The following is an 18,978-nucleotide window of genomic DNA, read 5'->3' on the forward strand; positions in this document are numbered from 1 at the left end:
TACCCTCGGCCAATACCAGATGGATATGATTCTATGGCACAGAAGAATGTTTTTAAGTATTGATAACTCTGTTAGCTAGTTTAGTATTTAAGCTTTCTTTACTCAGTGTTCTCCCCAAAACAAAGCATCCTTGCCCCTCCTGTCTGCTGAGATTGATATTCCTTTGGTGTGTAGCCTCTCTCTCTCACACCTTCCAGTCCCATCCAGGGCTTGTCCACTTGAGCCTTGCTGGAAGGTCACACAGTCTTCATTCAAGCAAGACAGGGGACAGAGGTGATGTGGTATTATATTATTTATGATTTATTAAAGCCTGCCTGATGATTCAGAAAGCAAAGTCAGCCACAAGCCATGGAATATAGGCACGCACATTTAATCCCAGTAGCCAGAAGGTAGGAAGTGGTGGTACACACCTTTAATCCTAGGATTCAGGATTAAGAGGTAGACAGATCTCTCCGAGTCCAAAGTCACCCAGGGATACACAACATTGAATCAATCTAAAAGGTTAACAGATCACAGGACCTAGTCAGTAGGAGGCATTCATTCTCCAGCCAAGCTGAGGAGAGGTTACTGTCAGAGGCTTGGTGAAGAGCTCGTGGATCAGCCCATTGAGCCTGAGGTAGAGGAAAGAAGCTACTGGGTCAGCTGCTTTGCTTTTTCTGATATTCAGCTTGAAGTTTGAACCCCAATATCAGCATCTGTGTCTCTTATAATTCGTGCAGCAAGGTGGATCTTTCTTCCAAGAAAGAGTGAAGGGATTCCTTCATAGGTAAGTAAGTTCATGGGAAACAAGTTCACAGTTCTCCCGAATAACTATTTCAGTTCTCCAGCCTGAGTTTCAGGACTCTGACTTTGGCACAAGAGACTTCCTAGCTTAGAATCCAGTCTTCCCTGGAGTTCTGTCTTTCTGAGTGTAACAGCCTGGAGCAAGCCTTTGCTGCTGTCTGAAAACACAGCTGCAGAATCATGAACTTGGAATTCTACATCTAAGCCTGTCAATAACTGTTATAAATCTATTAGTACCAATTCCCCACAGCCACTGAATCCCATCATTCTTAGAATTACTTTTCTCGACCCACTATGGAATATGGCACTATCGAATATGCTTGAGGCTCATACAATCATTAGTACCTTTCTTCAGGCTAACATTTGGTCCCTGTGCTAGCTTAACAACCTGAGGGCCTATTCACAGTGACCCAACTCTAGAATCCCACCCTGAGGCTTTGCTTCTAGAACTGTCATCTTAGAATGAGGCTCCTAGAGAAAGACCCAGAGTTGAGGCCTTTTTGTCTTATGTGGTGAATTGTTTGCTGGAACCAGGATCTTACTTTATAACCCAGAGTAACTGAAACTCACAATGCAGCCCTGGATGGCATCACACTTCCAGGTATCCTCCTGCCTCAGCCTTCCAAGGGCTGGAAATACAGGAGTGTGTCACCACAGAAATTGAAGTCTTGGGAGCTTATGGTTAATTATGAAGTGCTCTCAGAAGGAGGGACAAGGGCAGCAACATATATGTCTCAAGGGAAGGGGGACTAAGCCAGATGGAGACAGGCTCCAGCATAGACCCTTGGTTGTAGCTGGAGGCAGGGGGATGGACCACAAGGCCAGGAGGTGTGACTCCCAGTTGCAACTGTGTCCATGTGACCCAGAGTAATCCTCTGGGGATGATGGAGTCAGTCTAGTGAGGTCTTCCTTCAGGTGCAAAAACCTAGTCAGAAAAGGGCATGGTACCAGGACACCAGCAGCATCTGTGAAATCAGTTAACTGTTTTCATTTGTGTCCTGAACAGCAAACACTTCCTTGAAATTCTTCTCAAACTCAGACTCCAGTCTAAGTCCCATTTGGCCAAACTTGGGGTCCTAGAAAAAAATAACAAAGAATGATAGAGCTCGTTATCTGTGAAAGAAACATTTCCTCCTTCTCGGCATTCTATCCTCTGAGGGAATTGTCAACTTCATGGTCCAACCATGTGTAAGGAAATGTACACTTTGCTCTTTCTGAGAATTGTGCCTAGGAGAATGTAAGAAACAGAAAACTCTCAGACTGGGGAGATGACTCGGTGGGTCAATGTTTGTCACACAAGTGTGGGTACCGGAGTTCAGATCCCCAAATTTATGGAAAGCTGCATGTGGCAGGACACATCTGTAATCCCTGCCCTCCACAGTGGTGGTCAACAGGCTGCCTTGTGTCAAACAAAATGAAGTATGAAGAACACTACCCAAGAATGTTCTCTAACTTGATCCTGGTGTATACTATGACACACAGGCATCTGCATTCGCACATGAACATATACACACTCATGTATACATACATATCTCTCTTACACACACACACAGGCCCATACAGTCCCTATAGTCGCAGGTACATGCACTATGACTTCATACACACACACACACTCATGTATACATACATATCACACACACACACACACACACACACACACACACACACACACACTTTATTCTACATAGGATTTCTCCGTATAGCACTGGCTGTCCTAGAACTTGTTCAGTAGACCAGGACGGCCTCAGAATCAGAGATCTGCCTGACTCTGCCTCCCATATGCTAGGAGTAAAATAATGTGCTACCACACCCAGATGAAACATATACATATTTCTAAAATTTAATTAATAGAAATACATTCTCATGTATATGAGGGAAGGATGCCTTAACTCTGCATGCTCCTAGAGCCGGTAGACAGGGGAACACATGAGCTATGAGCCGTTTCATGGTGGGGAACTCTATTGTGTCAAGGCACCTGGTAGATCATAAACTGAAACACAAGACAAAACACCTCACTTTACAGGTTCCTGCATTGTTGGGTTTGCTTGTTTGTTTGAGATAGGGTCTTATACTGTAAACAAGGCAGGCTTTGAACACAAGACAATCCTCCTACCTCTGCCCTTTGAAGGCTGTGATCACAGGCATACACCACTGTATCTGGCATCTCAGTCTTCTTGCTTATGAAACATTATTACAGGAAGATGTGCGAAACTAGACTTTCCAGGCATCAGAAATTGAGGGAAGAGTGACCCAGTGGAAAGAGGATGAGATGCAGGCAGGGAGGGATGCTGACCTTGAATGTGGTCCTGTGATTGTGGAAGATGAGTCTCATGTCTTGCACAAACTCTTCCACAAGGGAGTAGCCTCTCTCTCTCAGCTTTTTCTTGATCAAGTCCAACCACATAGGTTTCTTTACAATCATAGATGTCTCTCTAAACTAGTAACAGAAATAGCAATTCTGAGACAGTGACTGGTAAGATTCAGCATTTACCTTCCCCAAGACCTGAGAAAGTCCAGCAGAAAAAAACAGAGCCTGTGGCCCTGGGGGATTTGATCACAATCCCACAAGTGCCTCTCATAGTCACATGACATCATGGCAGCCAATACTCACATAATAGTAATAAGGAATCTTGGAAAAAAAGGAGCTCTCAGAACAGCAATAGACGCTCAACAGGACAAACTCACACTTCTGCAAGAAGAAGGAGACTTAGTCAAGGTGACTTAGAAAGGCAGAGTCCATACGCATGCCCAGGAGAAAGGAACCACTCAAACCCATCTGGAAGTTTCACCAACTTGAGTGTCTCTTGGTTACAGACTTTAGTTTTTGTGTCAATGGGTTATGCTGTGACAGCAGCATGATGGAGTGTCACTTGGAGGAGCAGGCTCCCTTTGGGCACTTTCTTCAGGCTCCAAAACTGTTTATGCTCATCCAGGGGAAAGGAGAAAGATTGGGGTTCATAGGAACTCACCAACTGTTCCTGGGGCACCATCTGCCTCTGCAGTATCTCAGATTCTTGAAGACTCTGTTGGCTTCCTAAGGACTGTATCCTACAGAAGATGCAACTCCACGGTGTTCTGAAAGGTTGGACATGGGATGAGCAGGGCCAAGAGTTGAAAACAGCCACAGTTTTGTGCCTGCCTCTGTGCTTTAAGGAATGGCTGACAGTCTCATCTGGGGAAGAGGTCCCCAGGCTCTGAGGGAGCCCATGTAGGATCTGAAGCTACTGGTACTCCCATCAGGGTCATGACAAGAGCCAGTCCTTGGAAAAAGGATTTATGGTGAGCGGTGGGATCCACATTTCCCAACAGAGATTTCTCGTAGCACAGAGAGACCAGGGTATCAGGTCTGTACACAGAAAATGGTCTTCCACAAATTCTGGGAACCTTGGACCTCAATTGGTCCACTATAACCTGGTGAACTGCACAAAGCACTCATGTTTCCTTCTTTCATGAAGAAGTACATAAGAGAAGAACTTGGCATATGCCACTCTCAATGCTTTGGACAAGAGGCTCCGGTGAACAACTTTGAGGAAAAGACAGCAGTAGAGTATAGGGAAAGGGCCCAGACTTTGTATCAGAAGAGAAGCTTCCCCTAACACAGAACATCAACCTCTTGCTGACAACATCTTGAACCAGCCAACAATCTCCAAGGGTAACGTGTCTGACAAGGAAAGGAAGAGACAGAGCAGGGACATCTCACTCACATCTCAGCCTCCACCATTGGGATGTGACACTCCTCATGGAAGGCTCTGGAGCAAGTATCACAGCAGAAGAGTGTTCCCCCATTCCGGCACACCTCACATTCATCTGAGTTCTGCATGTAGAGTAGAAGATTTACATCACTGGGAGAAGAGACCTCACAGAGCCACCACTGTGGCAATCCTCAAGGCGTGGCCTTTGCATGAGTCTGCAAGGGCATGGATGCCTATTCCTGGGATATTTAGAAACAGCATGGAATGTAAACTGCAGGAACAAAACTGTCCCCCTCCCCGTATTTGCTCCTCACCCTTCATCCACAGACAGCCATTCCCACTGCCACTCTGGCCTCTGTCCCGGGGACCCCAGAGATCTAGAGCTTTGTCTCCCACCCTCACCTTTAGGTAAATGAGGGCATGAGAACACATGGAGAAACACTTGGTAGGATGCTTCTGGCCCTAACACTCCGTCTGGCCCCCCCTGCCAGGGTTATTGACAGTTCTGGTAATACCCACTGGCATTGAGCCCCTTCAGGGGACAGGGAACTATGACACTGGCAAGGATAAGGACCAGGCTTTTCTGGAGTTGTAGTTAGTAGTTGGTACTTATACGAGGGTCAGCTGGGGAACTGTATATATTTTGTGTTCTTTGCTGAAAGAGGAAATTTGAGTAACAATGTTAAATATCAAATTTGAATTTGTTATTCATTCAAGGAGTCAAATGATAGTTGTTTAAATTGGTTTTCATCATCACCAGCAGTAATCTTATTTTTGAGGTATGTCTTGCTTTAGCCCAGGCTGGCCTTGGAATGACTATATAGCCAAGGCTTGACTTGAACTCCCTATCCTTATGCTTCCACATTCTATATACTGGGATTCCAGTCATGTGCCATCTTGCCTAGATAAAATTTAATTATTTAGAGGCTTGTGGGTAGGAACAGCTCAAGTGCTTGACATTCACACCCAAACAAGTTAGAGGCTAATGCAAGGCAAAATTAAAGGAGACATTTTAGGTGTAGTCTCTCACTAAGGACTTTGCATCCTGATCAATTAAATGTGCTTCTCAGTCTCATTTTCAATTCAGCCTTGTGAACCCAGAATTTGCTGACAGAGGACTCTTACTCTTGCATACTTTGATTGAAAATATTGGTTTAGGTCATTCTGTCTAAAGTGTTTCTCTTAGAATACCTGCCCCCCACCCCGCCCCCACCAACCTATTTTTATGGACCTATGCATCTACTAGGAGAAAAAGAGGTGTTTTTTGTTTGTTTGTTTGTTTGTTTTGTTTTTTTGTACCAAAGCAAGTTCTCCTTACTGGACCTGCTCACCCAAAGAACCCTGGTGGACTCATACAAGGAGGCGCGATCTATTTTCTAAAGACTACCAGTCCTAGAACATTTAAGGCTCTCAGCCATTTTCTTTAAATTTGGCCACCCACGATGTATCAGCTGTGACCACCAGTACCCCTGCTGCAGAGGAGCTGCCATTAGACAAGACAATCCTATTCTGGAACCTATAAGGCTCAGAGTCCTGGAGTCCAAGTGATCCCAGAGAGGAAATTCATGACCTTCTGAAGCTCCCCCTGAAAATCAAATGAACACAACTACGAACCCAGGGCTGCAGCTCTTCCTCTTGACGAATCTCTCCTCTCTCTTCAAAACTCAAAGAGATGCCAAACAGAGTGCAATGTTAAGATCAACACTGAAAATCACATTGCCTTTAACACATGCACTGGAATGACTTGTCACCCTTCCTTTCTGTGACCCAGGTAGTCTCAGCTCTTAACTCCAGTCCAGGGACATGTGCTAGAGCAAGAATGATCTGGGAGCCGGGTGTTGGTGGCGCATGCCTTTATCAGGAGGCAGAGGCAGAGGCAGGCGGATCTCTGTGAGTTCGAGGCCAGCCTGGTCTACAGAGCGAGTTTCAGGACAGCCTTCAAAACAATACAGAGAAACCCTGTTTCGAAAACAAAAACCAAAACAACAAAAAAAGGATGACCTGGGGTACAATCACCTAAGAGAGGGTTCTGCCACTGTCCACTGTCCTGGAATCCACTTCACACTATTTGTTTTCCTTTAATGGGACAATGACTTTGACACAGTCCTTGATGTCCCTCGGGGCTACTGTTTCTAGCTTCTCTACAGTCCTTGGATGTTCAGTGTGCACTTGTTAATTGTGCATTACACAGATGAGTAAATATTACTTCGATTGGAAAGAGAATCCAGGTATCTCAATGCAGATGTCAGCATACAGAAATGATGGTTCTGGTGACCATACCAGACTGTCTGACACACATCAGTCATCACCATCATGGTCCTGCATGAGCTGGGAAGTTGTCGTGTGATGCTGACAGTGACATGGAAGTTCCCAGAATCCATGGCTCTGAGCAGATGAAGAGGCCCTGAGAGACTTATGAAAGTGGAAATGGAACTTGGCTTCTGTTTTTCTGGGAATTCTGTTCTTAGAAACAGAGACTCAAAATAAGAGGCAAGAAGAGTCCCTTGTGCTATGAAGCACTGCACCCCAGAATAAGGATGGTTGTGTGGGTTGGACATTTCTACCTCATTTGAGTGATCCAGTACAAGATACTCTTAGCATTTAGGGGAAGGTAGAGGCAATGAGCTTTAAGTATTCATTGAACAGGTTATGAGGTAGTTTCCTTCTAGAAAACTGAGTGGATGAAACATCCAAGTGGTTTAGAGTTCAAATCAGCCAGACAATAATGCAAATGACAAATAATATGTAAGCCTGAAGTTCAAATTCTCAGTGAACTATAAACCCTAGTTTGGAGTGATAACTTAGTTAAGACCCATGAAAAGGAGTCCATTACATTTTGACTAATGGTCAGAGAGTTTAAAAATGTCCTTAAGTCTGTAGCTTGGTGGTTATAGGATGTCTTGGTCATGGCAGTAGATGTCTCTTATCTAAATAACAATAGACCTGGGCCCAGGTGCATTTACTGTCAACCCTGAAGGCCAGATGGCAGGTGTGGCTACAAAATACCTGGAGGATTAAGGGAAATAAACCTTTGCCCCTTATACATGATAACAGAAGTCTTCTACCATTTTGTCCTCACTGTAGGTTGTATAAGTAAGATCAGGAAAGGATAAACTAGGGCACATTCAGTATGGATTGAATCTGCCCTCCTGAGAGCTGTCCGGTCTCTGTTCTTAACCCGTTTTAACTAGGCTTTCCTCATCCACACACCCCCTCTCAAGCATGAATACGGGGTTGCTCGGCTGGCTTCAATCACAGCCCCACAAACACAGCTTCTGACATATCTTTTAGTCTATGAAGTCTGTATTGGTGGTTCTCTATCATCTTCAACTCAAAGGAGTCAAAGCTGAAGAAAGACCTAGCCTTACACACAATGCAGTAGCATGAATGAGGACATACGATGAAACAAGAAAACAAAAAAGTGGAGGAAGCAATGGGAAGTGGAGGAAGGCTGAAGTTGACAGCCCAAACGAGACACCATGAAATAAGAGGCTTGGTGTGTAAAATCACATGTTGAGAACTTACCTTTTTTCTCTTGCCATATATTCTTGGAGAATTGGGTAGAAACTTTCTCTGCAAGATAGAAGGACCCAAGTATGTAGTTATCTGTACTTCAGTGGTGTGAGTCTGGCATTGCCCAGCTCCTCCCAGAAGTTCTGCCTAGATCCACGTCGTGTGACTACAATTCCCTCTCAGCACCCACAACTTAGAGACTCCGGAGCGTGGAAGCCGGAAAGACCTCCTTATATCCCTCTTCCTTAAGTCCTGAGAAATTTCTCTCACTGTCACTGATTCAACCACCACATGTTCTCTGTTGGCACCTGACACAGTTCAGCTCGACTTTCCATACCAGGTCTAGCTAGTCAACACACACTTGCTGCATGCATCTAGGGTGTCACATACTCTGATGAATTTGGAGAACACAAAGACAGAAAACCCGACTGTGGGGGGATAGAGGAGAAAGCTCATGGGGAAAGCATCTCCCTCCCTCCCTCCCTCCCTCCCTCCCTCCCTCCCTCTCTCTCTCTCTCTCTCTCTCTCTCTCTCTCTCTCTCTCTCTCTCTCTCTCAAAACAGGGTTTCCTCTGTGTAACCCTGACTATCCTACTTGCAGTGTAGAGCAGGCTGGCCTTGAACTCAGAGACACACCTGCCTCTGCTTCAGGATTGCTTGGATTAAAGGTATGCACCACCACCACCAGCAAGCACAGCGAACCAATCTCAAACAGTTTAAGAAGGGTCAGGAAGGGGTGAGATACCTGAGCTAAGACTAATAGGAGAAAGGCTGGCTTTCTGGATCGGGAGATGATGAAATCAGGTCTAGGACAGTCTGTTTCTAATAACATTACAGATGTGTCCTGGTTAGTTTGGTTGTCAGCTTGACATACCAAAGAAGAGTGAATGTCAGTTGAAGAAATGTCTGTCTCAGATAATCTATAGGCATGTATATGGGGGCATTTTATTGATTGTGGATTGATATAGAAAGTCCAAGCCCACTGTGGGTAGTACCATCCCAGTTAAGGTTGGCCTAAGCTGAGTAAGAAAGGCAGTTTAACATGAGCCAAGGTGCAAGCCAGCGGGCACTGATCTTCTGTGGTTTCTGCTTCAGTCCCTGCCTCCAAGTTTGTGACTTGTGTTTTTTGTCTTGGCTTCCCTCCATAATGCAGTGCAGCCTGTAAGCCAAATAAACCCTTTCCTTCACCAAGTTGCTTTTGATCATAGTATTTACCACAGTAACACAGCAATCACAGTATAACCATAGGGTGGAGTTAGTATAGGGTTGATGTCTTCTTTAGCTTAGAAACGCTGGGTTCAAACATTGCACACCAAATAATGATGACAATGATGATGACTATGTATTTCAACTGCCGTTTCTACCCTCAAGGACATCACTGAGTCCTTGTTCACATTATGAATTTGAGGTGATTTTGGTGGCATTAAATTCCTGCATGAACAACATAAATTGATGGTTTATGCCATACACACAACTCATCCCCCATATGCACACAACTGCCTTTGCAGCAGCTGCTTGCATGTGCTTTCCCTAGATTCTCTTCCACTTGTCTGACAGTCAACTCTTCCTTCGGCTCAATGCAGAAATTTCTCTGCAAGAACACCAATCCTGAATGGCATTCCCTCCTCAGAGATTCACTATCTATCATTTGCCAATACCACCACCTCCCAGCAATGAGATTATGAATGTGGGCTGCTTCTCTCCTAAGTGACAGGAAAATGTCATTTGGCATCAGGGCTTTCCCAAATTCCATACCTATTTGATTTGTTTTTTTTTTTTTGTTTTTTTTGTTTTTGTTTTTGTTTTTTGTTTTTTTTTTTGTTTTTTCGAGACAGGGTTTCTCTGTGGCTTTGGAGGCTGTCCTGGAACTAGCTCTTGTAGACCAGGCTGGCCTCAAACTCACAGAGATCCGCCTGCCTCTGCCTCCCGAGTGCTGGGATTAAAGGCGTGTGCCACCAAGGCCCGGCTACCTATTTGATTTGTAAACAGTGCAAGAAGCACTAACACCCCCCTCCCCAACACTACAATACCTGGATGAGTAATTTCAGGGGGCAATTGTAGCAACGCAGACTTGATTTCCATCTCTTTGATCTTCCGAGGCCTCCCAGGATTTCAAATTCAGGGGGTGAGAACCAGTTCCCATCTTCACTCTGTATAGACTTCACAGATATCCCTGTAAGACCACATATGTCCCTGTAAGACCACAGTAGGCTGCTTGTAAGCCTGCTTTGTCCCTAGAGCTCAGATTCATGACCTCTCTCCACACTGGAGCTGGAGACACCCAAACAGTGCTCAGAGTCAACAGCAGAAGAGTCGGGTCTCCTTTCTGGCTTCAGGAGCCCCAGTTCAGCCCCGGAGTTCCCTAAAGCGCTTTGCTGATGCCATGCATGTCTATTTGATCTTCATGCATGAAGAACATGGCAATCACCACCCACAGAAACGTTTCAAAACTACTTCAGGGTCACCTAGAAAAGGGCCAGCTAGTAGTGACTGCACAGAGTGAGTGGATTTCAACCAGATGTTGACTCTCGGGCTGGAGAACAACCAGAGTGTCAGGAGGCCCCAGGCAAGGTGGAGATGGGGTCCTGAGCTTAGACCTGAGGCTACAGCTGGTGTCTGCAGCTGGGGAGTCCTGTGATGTCATTGTCTACCCAAGTGAATGAGACTGTTGAACAGAAGCTTGCCCATCCCTACCATTTAAACAGAAATGACATATTACTCAGCAGAAATTCAGATTATGGGATTTTTGGGGGGAGGTTGGATGGGGAGTTTGAGACAGCGTTTCTCAGTGACATTGGAGTCTGGCCTTGAACTCATAGAGATCCACCTGCCTCTGCCTCCCAAGTGTTGGGATTAAAGGCATACACCACCACTACCCAGCTAGATTATGTTTTTTAAAACAAACAAACAAACAAACCTAGTCCTATGTTTGGCATCTTCATTATTACGAAAATACAAACAAAATCACAACAATACCCTTTCATATCCCACCAGGATGACCATAATAATAAAACAACAAGGAATAACAGCCATTGATATAGGAAAGTTGGAGGTCTCCTGCATTGCTGATGCGAATGTAAAACAGTGTAGCCACTATCAATACCATTTGAGCGATTCTTTACAGAGTTCAACACATAACCACCATGACCTAGCAATCCACTACTGTGGTTGTGCTGCAAACTGAGTGTTGATATTGCTACACATGTTGTCCTCGAATTCTCAAAGCAGCATTATTCATTATAGCCAAACGTAGAAACAATACAAACTGGATAGTTGGTGGTAGCACATGACTTTAATCCCAGCACTCGGGAGGCAGAGACAGGTAGATCTCTGTGAGTTCAAGGATAGCCTGGTCTACAGAATGATTTCCAGGACAGCCAGAGCTGTTACACAGAGAAATCCTGTCTCAAAAAACAAAAAAAAAAACAAAAAACAAAAAAAACCAAGATGAATTAATAAAGAAAATGTGATAGGGCCATAAAATGAAATATCATTTTATTTGGCAATTAAAAATAATATTGTATAAACTACACAGACAGGTATGAAATCATCATGTTGAGTGAAAGCAAGCAGTCATAAATGGCACATATCATACGACATCATATGTATGAAATGTGCAAAGTAGGCAGATTTATAGATCAGGAATGAGGTGGGTGAATGCTCAGTAGGGCAATAGACAAATATGTTCTCATGGTAATTTTTTATGATGCATCAAAGAAGAAAACTTCGTTGATCGTAGACTACATGTTAAATTATATGGTATATGAATTATAATTCAGTAAAGCTGTTACAAATAGTGACAATGTATTTCTGTCAACTGTCAATCACAGGTTCATAATGAGAGAGATCTGAGATGAAGTCCATCATATCACAGTTGTTTTGGCATATCATTGCAGACTCTGTCCTCTCAACAGTATAAATTAATCCTCATGGATATGCCATGGGTCAGGCTCTGTCTTCTTGTCCTCTACTTAAAAATGAGAAATTTCATGCTCAGAAAGCCCTTCCCCCACCAGAATGAGACACCTGGCTTGGCAAAGCTGAGTCTGGGACTCGGGTTCTCTGATTCTCAATCCTGTGATGGTTTCACCGCTACAAGTGCCCTCCCAGGGTGCTAATGACCCAGGGATATGAAGACAAGACAGAGGCTGACAGGACGGAAAACATGCAGTCGTTTCCATCTCTGGATGGAAGTTCATGGGCTTCTCTCTGGTCCCCTGGGCATCTCATGGCTGCATTCATGTTGTGAGCTTCTATTAGGTATGGTTTCTCCAGGTTTGGAAATAGCATATTAGGATCCCTTCCTGTCTTCAAGGCACACACCTCCAATTCCTTAAGTAACCCATTATTGCTTGTGATTTTTTTTATTTAGCAGTTGCAAATTAAAAAGCATGAAACCCACCTTGTTTGAATTTATCCTTGTGCAGCATTCCCTTCGCGTCACCACATGTCACAGGAAGCAAGGCAGCACTGAAATCTGCATCGTGCTCTCTGCAATTTCTCGGAACTGAAAAAGAGGATTACTTCTGTCTCCCTTTGCAGGTACGCATGCCCCCTCCTCTCTCTGGGGGTCATTCCTTTAACACTAGGGACATTTTACTCCTCAGATTTTAAGTCTTTCTTGCAGGTGGAATGTTGGGTACATAATGACAAATATTTTACCTCTAATTTATAAAAAACAAAGCAAAACCAGAAGGCTTTGGCAGATAAGTTTGGCTTTGATAAAACAGTGCTGATTCTCACTCTAGTGACCACCACTGTGTGCTACATGACCATGGAACAGGACCTGTCTATCTGCTCTATTTTACTAAAGATGTCAGCCAGAGATGGTCCTCTTGTCTCCCGCTTTGAGCATTTGGGCAAATAGGGAGAGGAGATGATGGGCAACCTAACCGAGTTGAGTGGGATCATCTCTACTTCCTCTTTTTGTCCTCTCTGTTCCATTTCTCACTCATAACAGGTACTAGGTACTGAGAAGAAGAAACACAAGCCCCAAAGTTGCCATGCAAATAGACTGTGGCTTCAGTCAGTCAGTGCCTTCTGATACCGCTTTATTTGCAGATGTTTCTTTCTTACAAGATCAATACTAAAATTCTAATTTTAGCTTTGTGGAGGACAAAATTCAGCAAACACACAGTGCAATGTATCCACACAGGAAGCAGCATATCCCACAGTTCCCCGGGATATTTAGCAAATGCGCGGAAGAAGGGATAACACCTGATTAAGGTTAGTGAAGACTAAACCAGTGGTAGGAGAGAGAATTTACCAGCCAGTGCACAGGAAAAGCAGCCCATTCCCCACTGAAGAGGGAGAAAGCAAATGAACACACATCTCTGTGGCCTCTGCATTCTTTGACTGAGAGAGGGAAGACTCCTATCTCATTTGCTGTTGAGAAGTGCCTTGATCTGCCTCCTCGCAGGCCATTTAGCAACATCTATGAGCAAATGATTACTAATTCCCTTTGACTCAGTCACTCCATTTCATTTGTTTCAGGCACAAGACTAATGAAGCATAGTGAAATTAAACAAAATGAATTACACGGTCACTGTTCTTACAGCATGTTGGTGACAGTAAAAGTCCATCAGAAGAGACTGGTTTAAAGCCTATGGTAAGGACTGGCAAGGTGGCACAGCTGTTAAAGGATCCAGCAACCCCAGAAACCACAAGGTAGAAGGGAAGAACCAACCCTCTACATTGTACCTAAATCCATGGTACACACAGCTGACACACACAGGAATAAAATATAAAAAATCGCCAATCTCGCCCAGGCGGTGGTGGCACACACCTTTAATCCCAGCACTCGAGAGGCAGAGACAGGCAGATCTCTGTGAGTTTGAGACCAGCCTGGTCTACAAGAGCTAGTTTGATCAATCTCTCGGTTCATATAACAGTCCTCTGAATAGAGGGTAACTATTAAAAAGAATAATATAAATGTACAGGTATTATGGTGAGGACTTCACTAAAGAAGGCTTCTACTTTAAAATAGTCAGTCTGCTGCTCAAAACACGGAACAATATTAAAAGATGGAAATACACGCTATGTATTTATGAAAACAAGTTATGCACAGAAAAACGTCAGAAAAGATAAAGAGGCTGGAGAGATGGGTCAGCAGTTAAAGAGTACTGGCTGCTCATCCAAATCAAAATGACAGTAGTTCAATTGTCTGGCAGCTTAGAACCATCTGTAACTCAACTACAGGGGATCTGACACCCTCTTTTGGCCTCCAAAGGCACCTTCCTTTTCTCTCCTGCTCAGTCTCTCTGACACCCCTCCTCCCTCCCTCCCTTCCTCCCTCCCTCCTTCCTCCCTCCCTCCCTCCCTCCCCCCTCAATCCCTCTCTCTCTCACACACACAAACACACACACACACACACACACACACACACACACACACACAGATTAATATGTTTTGGAAGATGAAGACGATCCAGGCATGGTGGTGCATATCTTTAATCCAGTACTGGGGAGGCAGAAGCAGGTAGAACTCTGTTGTGAGTCCCAGTCAGCCTGATCTATATAACAAGTTTCAGAACAGCCTAGACTATATAATAAAGACCAAGAGAGCCTGTATTAAAAGAAAGAAAGAAAGAAAGAAAGAAAGAAAGAAAGAAAGAAAGAAAGAAAGAAAGAAAGAAGGAAGGAAGGAAGGAAGGAAGGAAGGAAGGAGAGAGAGAGAGAGAGAGAGAGAGAGAGAGAGAGAGAGAGAGAGAGAGAGAGAGAGAGAGAGAGAGAGAGAGAGGCCGGGCATTGGTGGCACACGCATTTAATCCCAGCACTCAGGAGGCAGAGACAGGAGGATCTCTGTGAGTTCAAGGCCAGCCTGGTCTACAGGGTAAGTTCCAGGACAGCCTCCAAAGCTACTGAGAAACCCTGTCTTGAAAAACTGGGGAAAAAAGGAAGGAAGCTTGAACTCAAGACCAGGAGCTGTGGAGAATGTGCATGGCAGACAGTTAAAGTGGTTCCATCCTTTCTCTATCCACAAGGTTTAAAACTTCTAAACCACATTCTGTTGTGCAGGACTATAACCCAGTCACTCAGAAGACCAAAACAGGATCACAAGTTCAAGGTCAGTCTGAGACACTTAGCAAACCTTGATTTTAAAATACATAGAGATATATAGTCAAGCATATTCAAGGCCCTGGGTTCAACTGCAGTCCTGGGAAATAACATCTGACTTCCTTTGCAGAGACACTACTATCTCCTTGTCAGAGCTGACATGGGCCTAGAACAGGACACTAAAGTGAAAATAAAATCCTGCAGCTTGCCCTGACCTTTGCTACCAAGGGCCATTCCTCCCTCGGATCAGGAAATGAGAGTGGGAGCTCAGAGCAGGAGTGAGCCTGGGCACAGCTTCCTAGGTGACAAGTCCTGCCTGACAGGTAGGAGACCATGATCGGGCAGGGGCAGCTGTTTACCCTGAGCCTCTGCTGTTTGATCTTCTTCCCTGAGGTGACTTAGTGAAAGCAGAGAGAGCAGAGGGGCTGACAATACCCAGGGTTCATGAGGAAACAACAGAACCAAATCAAAGAGGTCCCCAGGAATCCCTGACAGCTGTGACCAGAGTCTCCTTCTGACAGCTGACAGTGGTGACAAGCAAGGAAGTTGTGACTGTGTGTATAATGGCAAGCTGGCCTTGCCCGCAGGTATCTTACTGAGATTTAAAAATGACAGATGTTCTCTGTCTGTCTGTCTGTGTTCTCTGCCTCTCTGTCTCTCTCTGTGTGTCTGTCTCTGTCTCTCTCTGTCACTCTTTGACTCTCTCTCTCTCTGTCTTTCTCTGTCTCTCTCTGTCTCTCTCTCTCTGTCTCTCTCTCTGTCTCTCTCTGTCTCTCTCTCTGTCTCTCTCTCTGTCTGTCTCTGTCTCTGTCTCTGTCTCTGTCTCTGTCTCTGTCTCTGTCTCTCTCTCTCTCTCTCTCTCTCTCTCTCTCTCTCTCTTCCCTCTCTCTTGTCTGTCCTCTCTAACTACAGTTCAGAGCTCCCTCATGTCCAGGGGTTTGCCTGACTGAAGCTGCAGCCACTGAACTCAAGACATGAAATCACCCATGTTGTCAGAGGGCAAAGTTACAGAGGGAGAGAGACCCACCTGGTGATAACCTGTAGCTGCTATTTTTCATCTTGCAACTCCTGCCAGGGGCCTGGGAGGGAGAGCTCTGATCCTGGGTCTCCTCACAGGCTTCCAGACTGTGTATTGTGGCCCACAGCTGAGAGCAGGAAGTCAGCCTGAGCACTGACTCAAGGGAGGACTCTGTCCAACTCAGCAGGGAGGGCTCCGCCCTGACAGGGAAAAGAAAAAACGAAAGTATTTCTCTAATCTCAAATGTGCTATTGTGAGATACTGTCCTCCCCTCCCCCCACACACCCCAAATGTGCTTGCAAAAAAGGCAGAGAAAGGGGACTTAGTGGTTTGCTAAGGGCACACTAGTAACAAGAAGAGCCAGTTCCTGGGAGTGCCTTATTTAGGCAAAGACAAAAAAACAAAAAACAAAAACAAAACTCAAACCCAAACTGTTTTCAACTACTCCCATGTCTAGAGGAGGAGTTTGCCTGGGGTTAGCAGTAATCCCAATTTGTTGTCTCGTCCCTGTTGAAGTGGTTTCCCTGTGATATAGATGGGGAGGGAGGGGCAAACAATTCCAGGTTATCTCTCAGGCTAGCAGGAGAACCCAGAGCTGGACCCTGACCAAGAGAAGCTTTCCCTCAGACCTGAAGAGAAGTGCAGTTGTGAGGGAGACGCCCCAGCTTGAAAGACACCTGGGGAGAGCATTGTCTCTGAGGAGTTCCCATCCCAGCCTAGAACTCCTCTGAGGGTGGAGGAAGCTGCCACAGTGGCCACCAGGGAGGAAGAACTTATCCACCTCCTGAGATGTGGGCCTGAGAGAGATGGGCAGACACCTGCAGGGAGTCCTTCTAGGAAGCCCCCAGGGTCATGAGGACACATGAGCTCCCTCTCTCTCCTCCTTCTGGGAAGACTTTCTCTCAGGAGCTTGGAGGACTGGGGTGAGGCTGCACCCTGTCAGGTCTCCCAGCGGGCTTCTTGCCTGCACAGACCATGGCTCTATTCTCATCGATTGGCTTAAATGCACAGGGACAGGCTGGCGTGGGGCTGGAGTGGGCATGGCTGGCAGCAGAGCCTGAGGCCAGGCCAGGGTTTAGAGTTCAGGGCGCCTTTCATAGACTCACGTCTTAGCCAATTCTACTTCTACCAGGAATAGAGCATTCTGACATGATTTTATGTTTTAAAGGATGTGTATGTTTCTGTATGGGTATGTGCACATGAGTGCAGTGGCTGATGATACCAGAAGACAGTGCGGGATCCCTGGAGCTGGAGTTGGAGGCAGTTGTGAGTTGCCAGATGTGGGTGCTGGGAAGCAGACCCAGGTCCTCTGTAAGAGCAGAATGCACTCAACTGCTGAGCCATCCCTAGCCCCAGATGGTATTTGGATCCCCATCCCGTCTCTTCATTTCTCCTGTCTGTCAGATGGTTTAGAACCAAGGCTTGATTGAGTTGGGGCTCTGAGTCCCTAACCCTGTTTAAGCCTAAACCTGTCTTTTTTTCATGTTCCTTCTACCTGTGAACCAGGTGAGTGCAGAGGCAGGAAGCCCTTGCAATTCCATGATCATGGTGCAATTACCCCCAGGCCTGGTGGAGTTTGGGTAGCAACATTTGTACTCTTAGAGACTGTGCTGAGACTGAGGCTAACACCCCCATATTAGTTAGGGTTCCCTAGAGTAACAGAGCTTACAGATTAGTCACTCTATATACAAAGGGCTTTACTAGAATGACTTACAGGCTGCAGTCCACTAATGCAACAATGACCGGCCAAGAATGGAAAGTCCAAGAATCCAGTAGTTGTTCAGTCCACAAGGCAGGATGTCTCTGCTGGTCTTTAGTATACACTGGAATGCAGAAGAAGCATGTTGTAATGCCAATAAAGAAATGGATGTGCTAGCGTGACCAGCAAGCAGGTGAAAACCAAAAGCTTCCCTCTTCCGGGTGCTTCCAGCAAAGGGCGTAGCCCAGATTAAAGGTGTGTCTTTCCAGCTCAAGATCCCTAACAAAGGCCTGTGTCTTCCTATCTTAAAAGTCTAGAAGAGAATCCGGCCCACCCAAATCAAACCAAACAAGGGATCCTTCACAGAAATGCCCTCCTTTCAGAAGTTTTAGTTCAAGATGTTGACACCAGGAATGATCATTAAACACCTCTAACAATCAGATCCCTGCCTAGACCCTCATGAGTAAGCTAAGGGTTTGTGGAGATTGGATGTCACAGGAAGTTTGTGAGATGCTGGGGAGATGGAGGAGGGAACGTGAATGTTTCTACTGGGAGTGTGAACCAGAAGAGATTCCAAGGCAGACAAGGAAGAGGTCATGGATAAGGGCACACAGGAGGTCCACCTGGCCATCTCCTGAAATCTGAGGACTATCCCTGAGAAACACCTTTGAAGAAGCCCAGAGAAGGCAGGATGCTGGTCCAGGGCCTCATGTCCGGGGAGTCCCTTCCTCTAGTCTGCAGCATCGCCATAGCCCTTCAGTTTAGCTTTTGTGTCGTCAAGTGGACAAGGACAGAGAGTCCCTGTGTCCTGGGTCTAGGTGGGAGATCCTGAGAGTCTGCGGCTCGTTGACGTCACACATGCCTTTCCTCCACAGTCTCCCACCACTGAGATGGCCATGTGGACACCACACAGCAAGGAAAGAACTGTTGACTTACCTTTCCACGTTTGCTAGTCTATTGGCTTGTTTGTTTTACAAAACAGGGTTTCTCTGTGTAGTTCTGACTGTCCTTGAACTCACTGCGTTCAGGCTGGCCTTGAACTCATAGGTATACCAGCCTCTCCCACCTAAGTGATGGGATTAAAGGCATGTACCACCACCACCCAGTCTGTGCTGGCTGGTTTCATGTCAACTTGAAACATAAAGGAGTCATCAGAAAGGAGGAATTCCAATTGAGAAAATGCCTCCATGAGATTCAGGATTTTCTTTTTTTTTTTTTT

At 45.5% G+C, this 18,978-nt stretch overlaps 1 protein-coding gene across 3 annotated transcripts in view; it reads right to left on the bottom strand.

Annotated features, from left to right (window-relative positions):
* Positions 1 to 354: 354 nt before the first annotated feature.
* The window catches only part of LOC101840043 (nuclear body protein SP140-like protein), a 43,806-nt gene continuing 25,182 nt past the window's right edge, over positions 355 to 18,978 (bottom strand). For all 3 annotated transcript variants that reach the window (XM_040753160.1, XM_040753163.1, XM_040753161.1), the window contains 10 exons: positions 17,775 to 17,883; positions 16,070 to 16,260; positions 12,390 to 12,494; positions 10,018 to 10,160; positions 8,001 to 8,048; positions 4,488 to 4,597; positions 3,753 to 3,858; positions 3,395 to 3,472; positions 3,077 to 3,220; positions 355 to 1,859 (listed from right to left, as the gene is read on the bottom strand). In XM_040753160.1, coding sequence (XP_040609094.1) covers positions 1,761 to 1,859; positions 3,077 to 3,220; positions 3,395 to 3,472; positions 3,753 to 3,858; positions 4,488 to 4,597; positions 8,001 to 8,048; positions 10,018 to 10,160; positions 12,390 to 12,494; positions 16,070 to 16,260; positions 17,775 to 17,883 — 1,133 coding nt within the window. In that variant the 3' untranslated portion in view covers positions 355 to 1,760. The remainder of the gene's footprint in view (positions 1,860 to 3,076; positions 3,221 to 3,394; positions 3,473 to 3,752; positions 3,859 to 4,487; positions 4,598 to 8,000; positions 8,049 to 10,017; positions 10,161 to 12,389; positions 12,495 to 16,069; positions 16,261 to 17,774; positions 17,884 to 18,978) is intronic.

This window comes from Mesocricetus auratus, unplaced genomic scaffold (genome assembly GCF_017639785.1).
Source record: "Mesocricetus auratus isolate SY011 unplaced genomic scaffold, BCM_Maur_2.0 Super-Scaffold_100010, whole genome shotgun sequence".
Classification (NCBI taxonomy): Eukaryota; Metazoa; Chordata; class Mammalia; order Rodentia; family Cricetidae; genus Mesocricetus; species Mesocricetus auratus.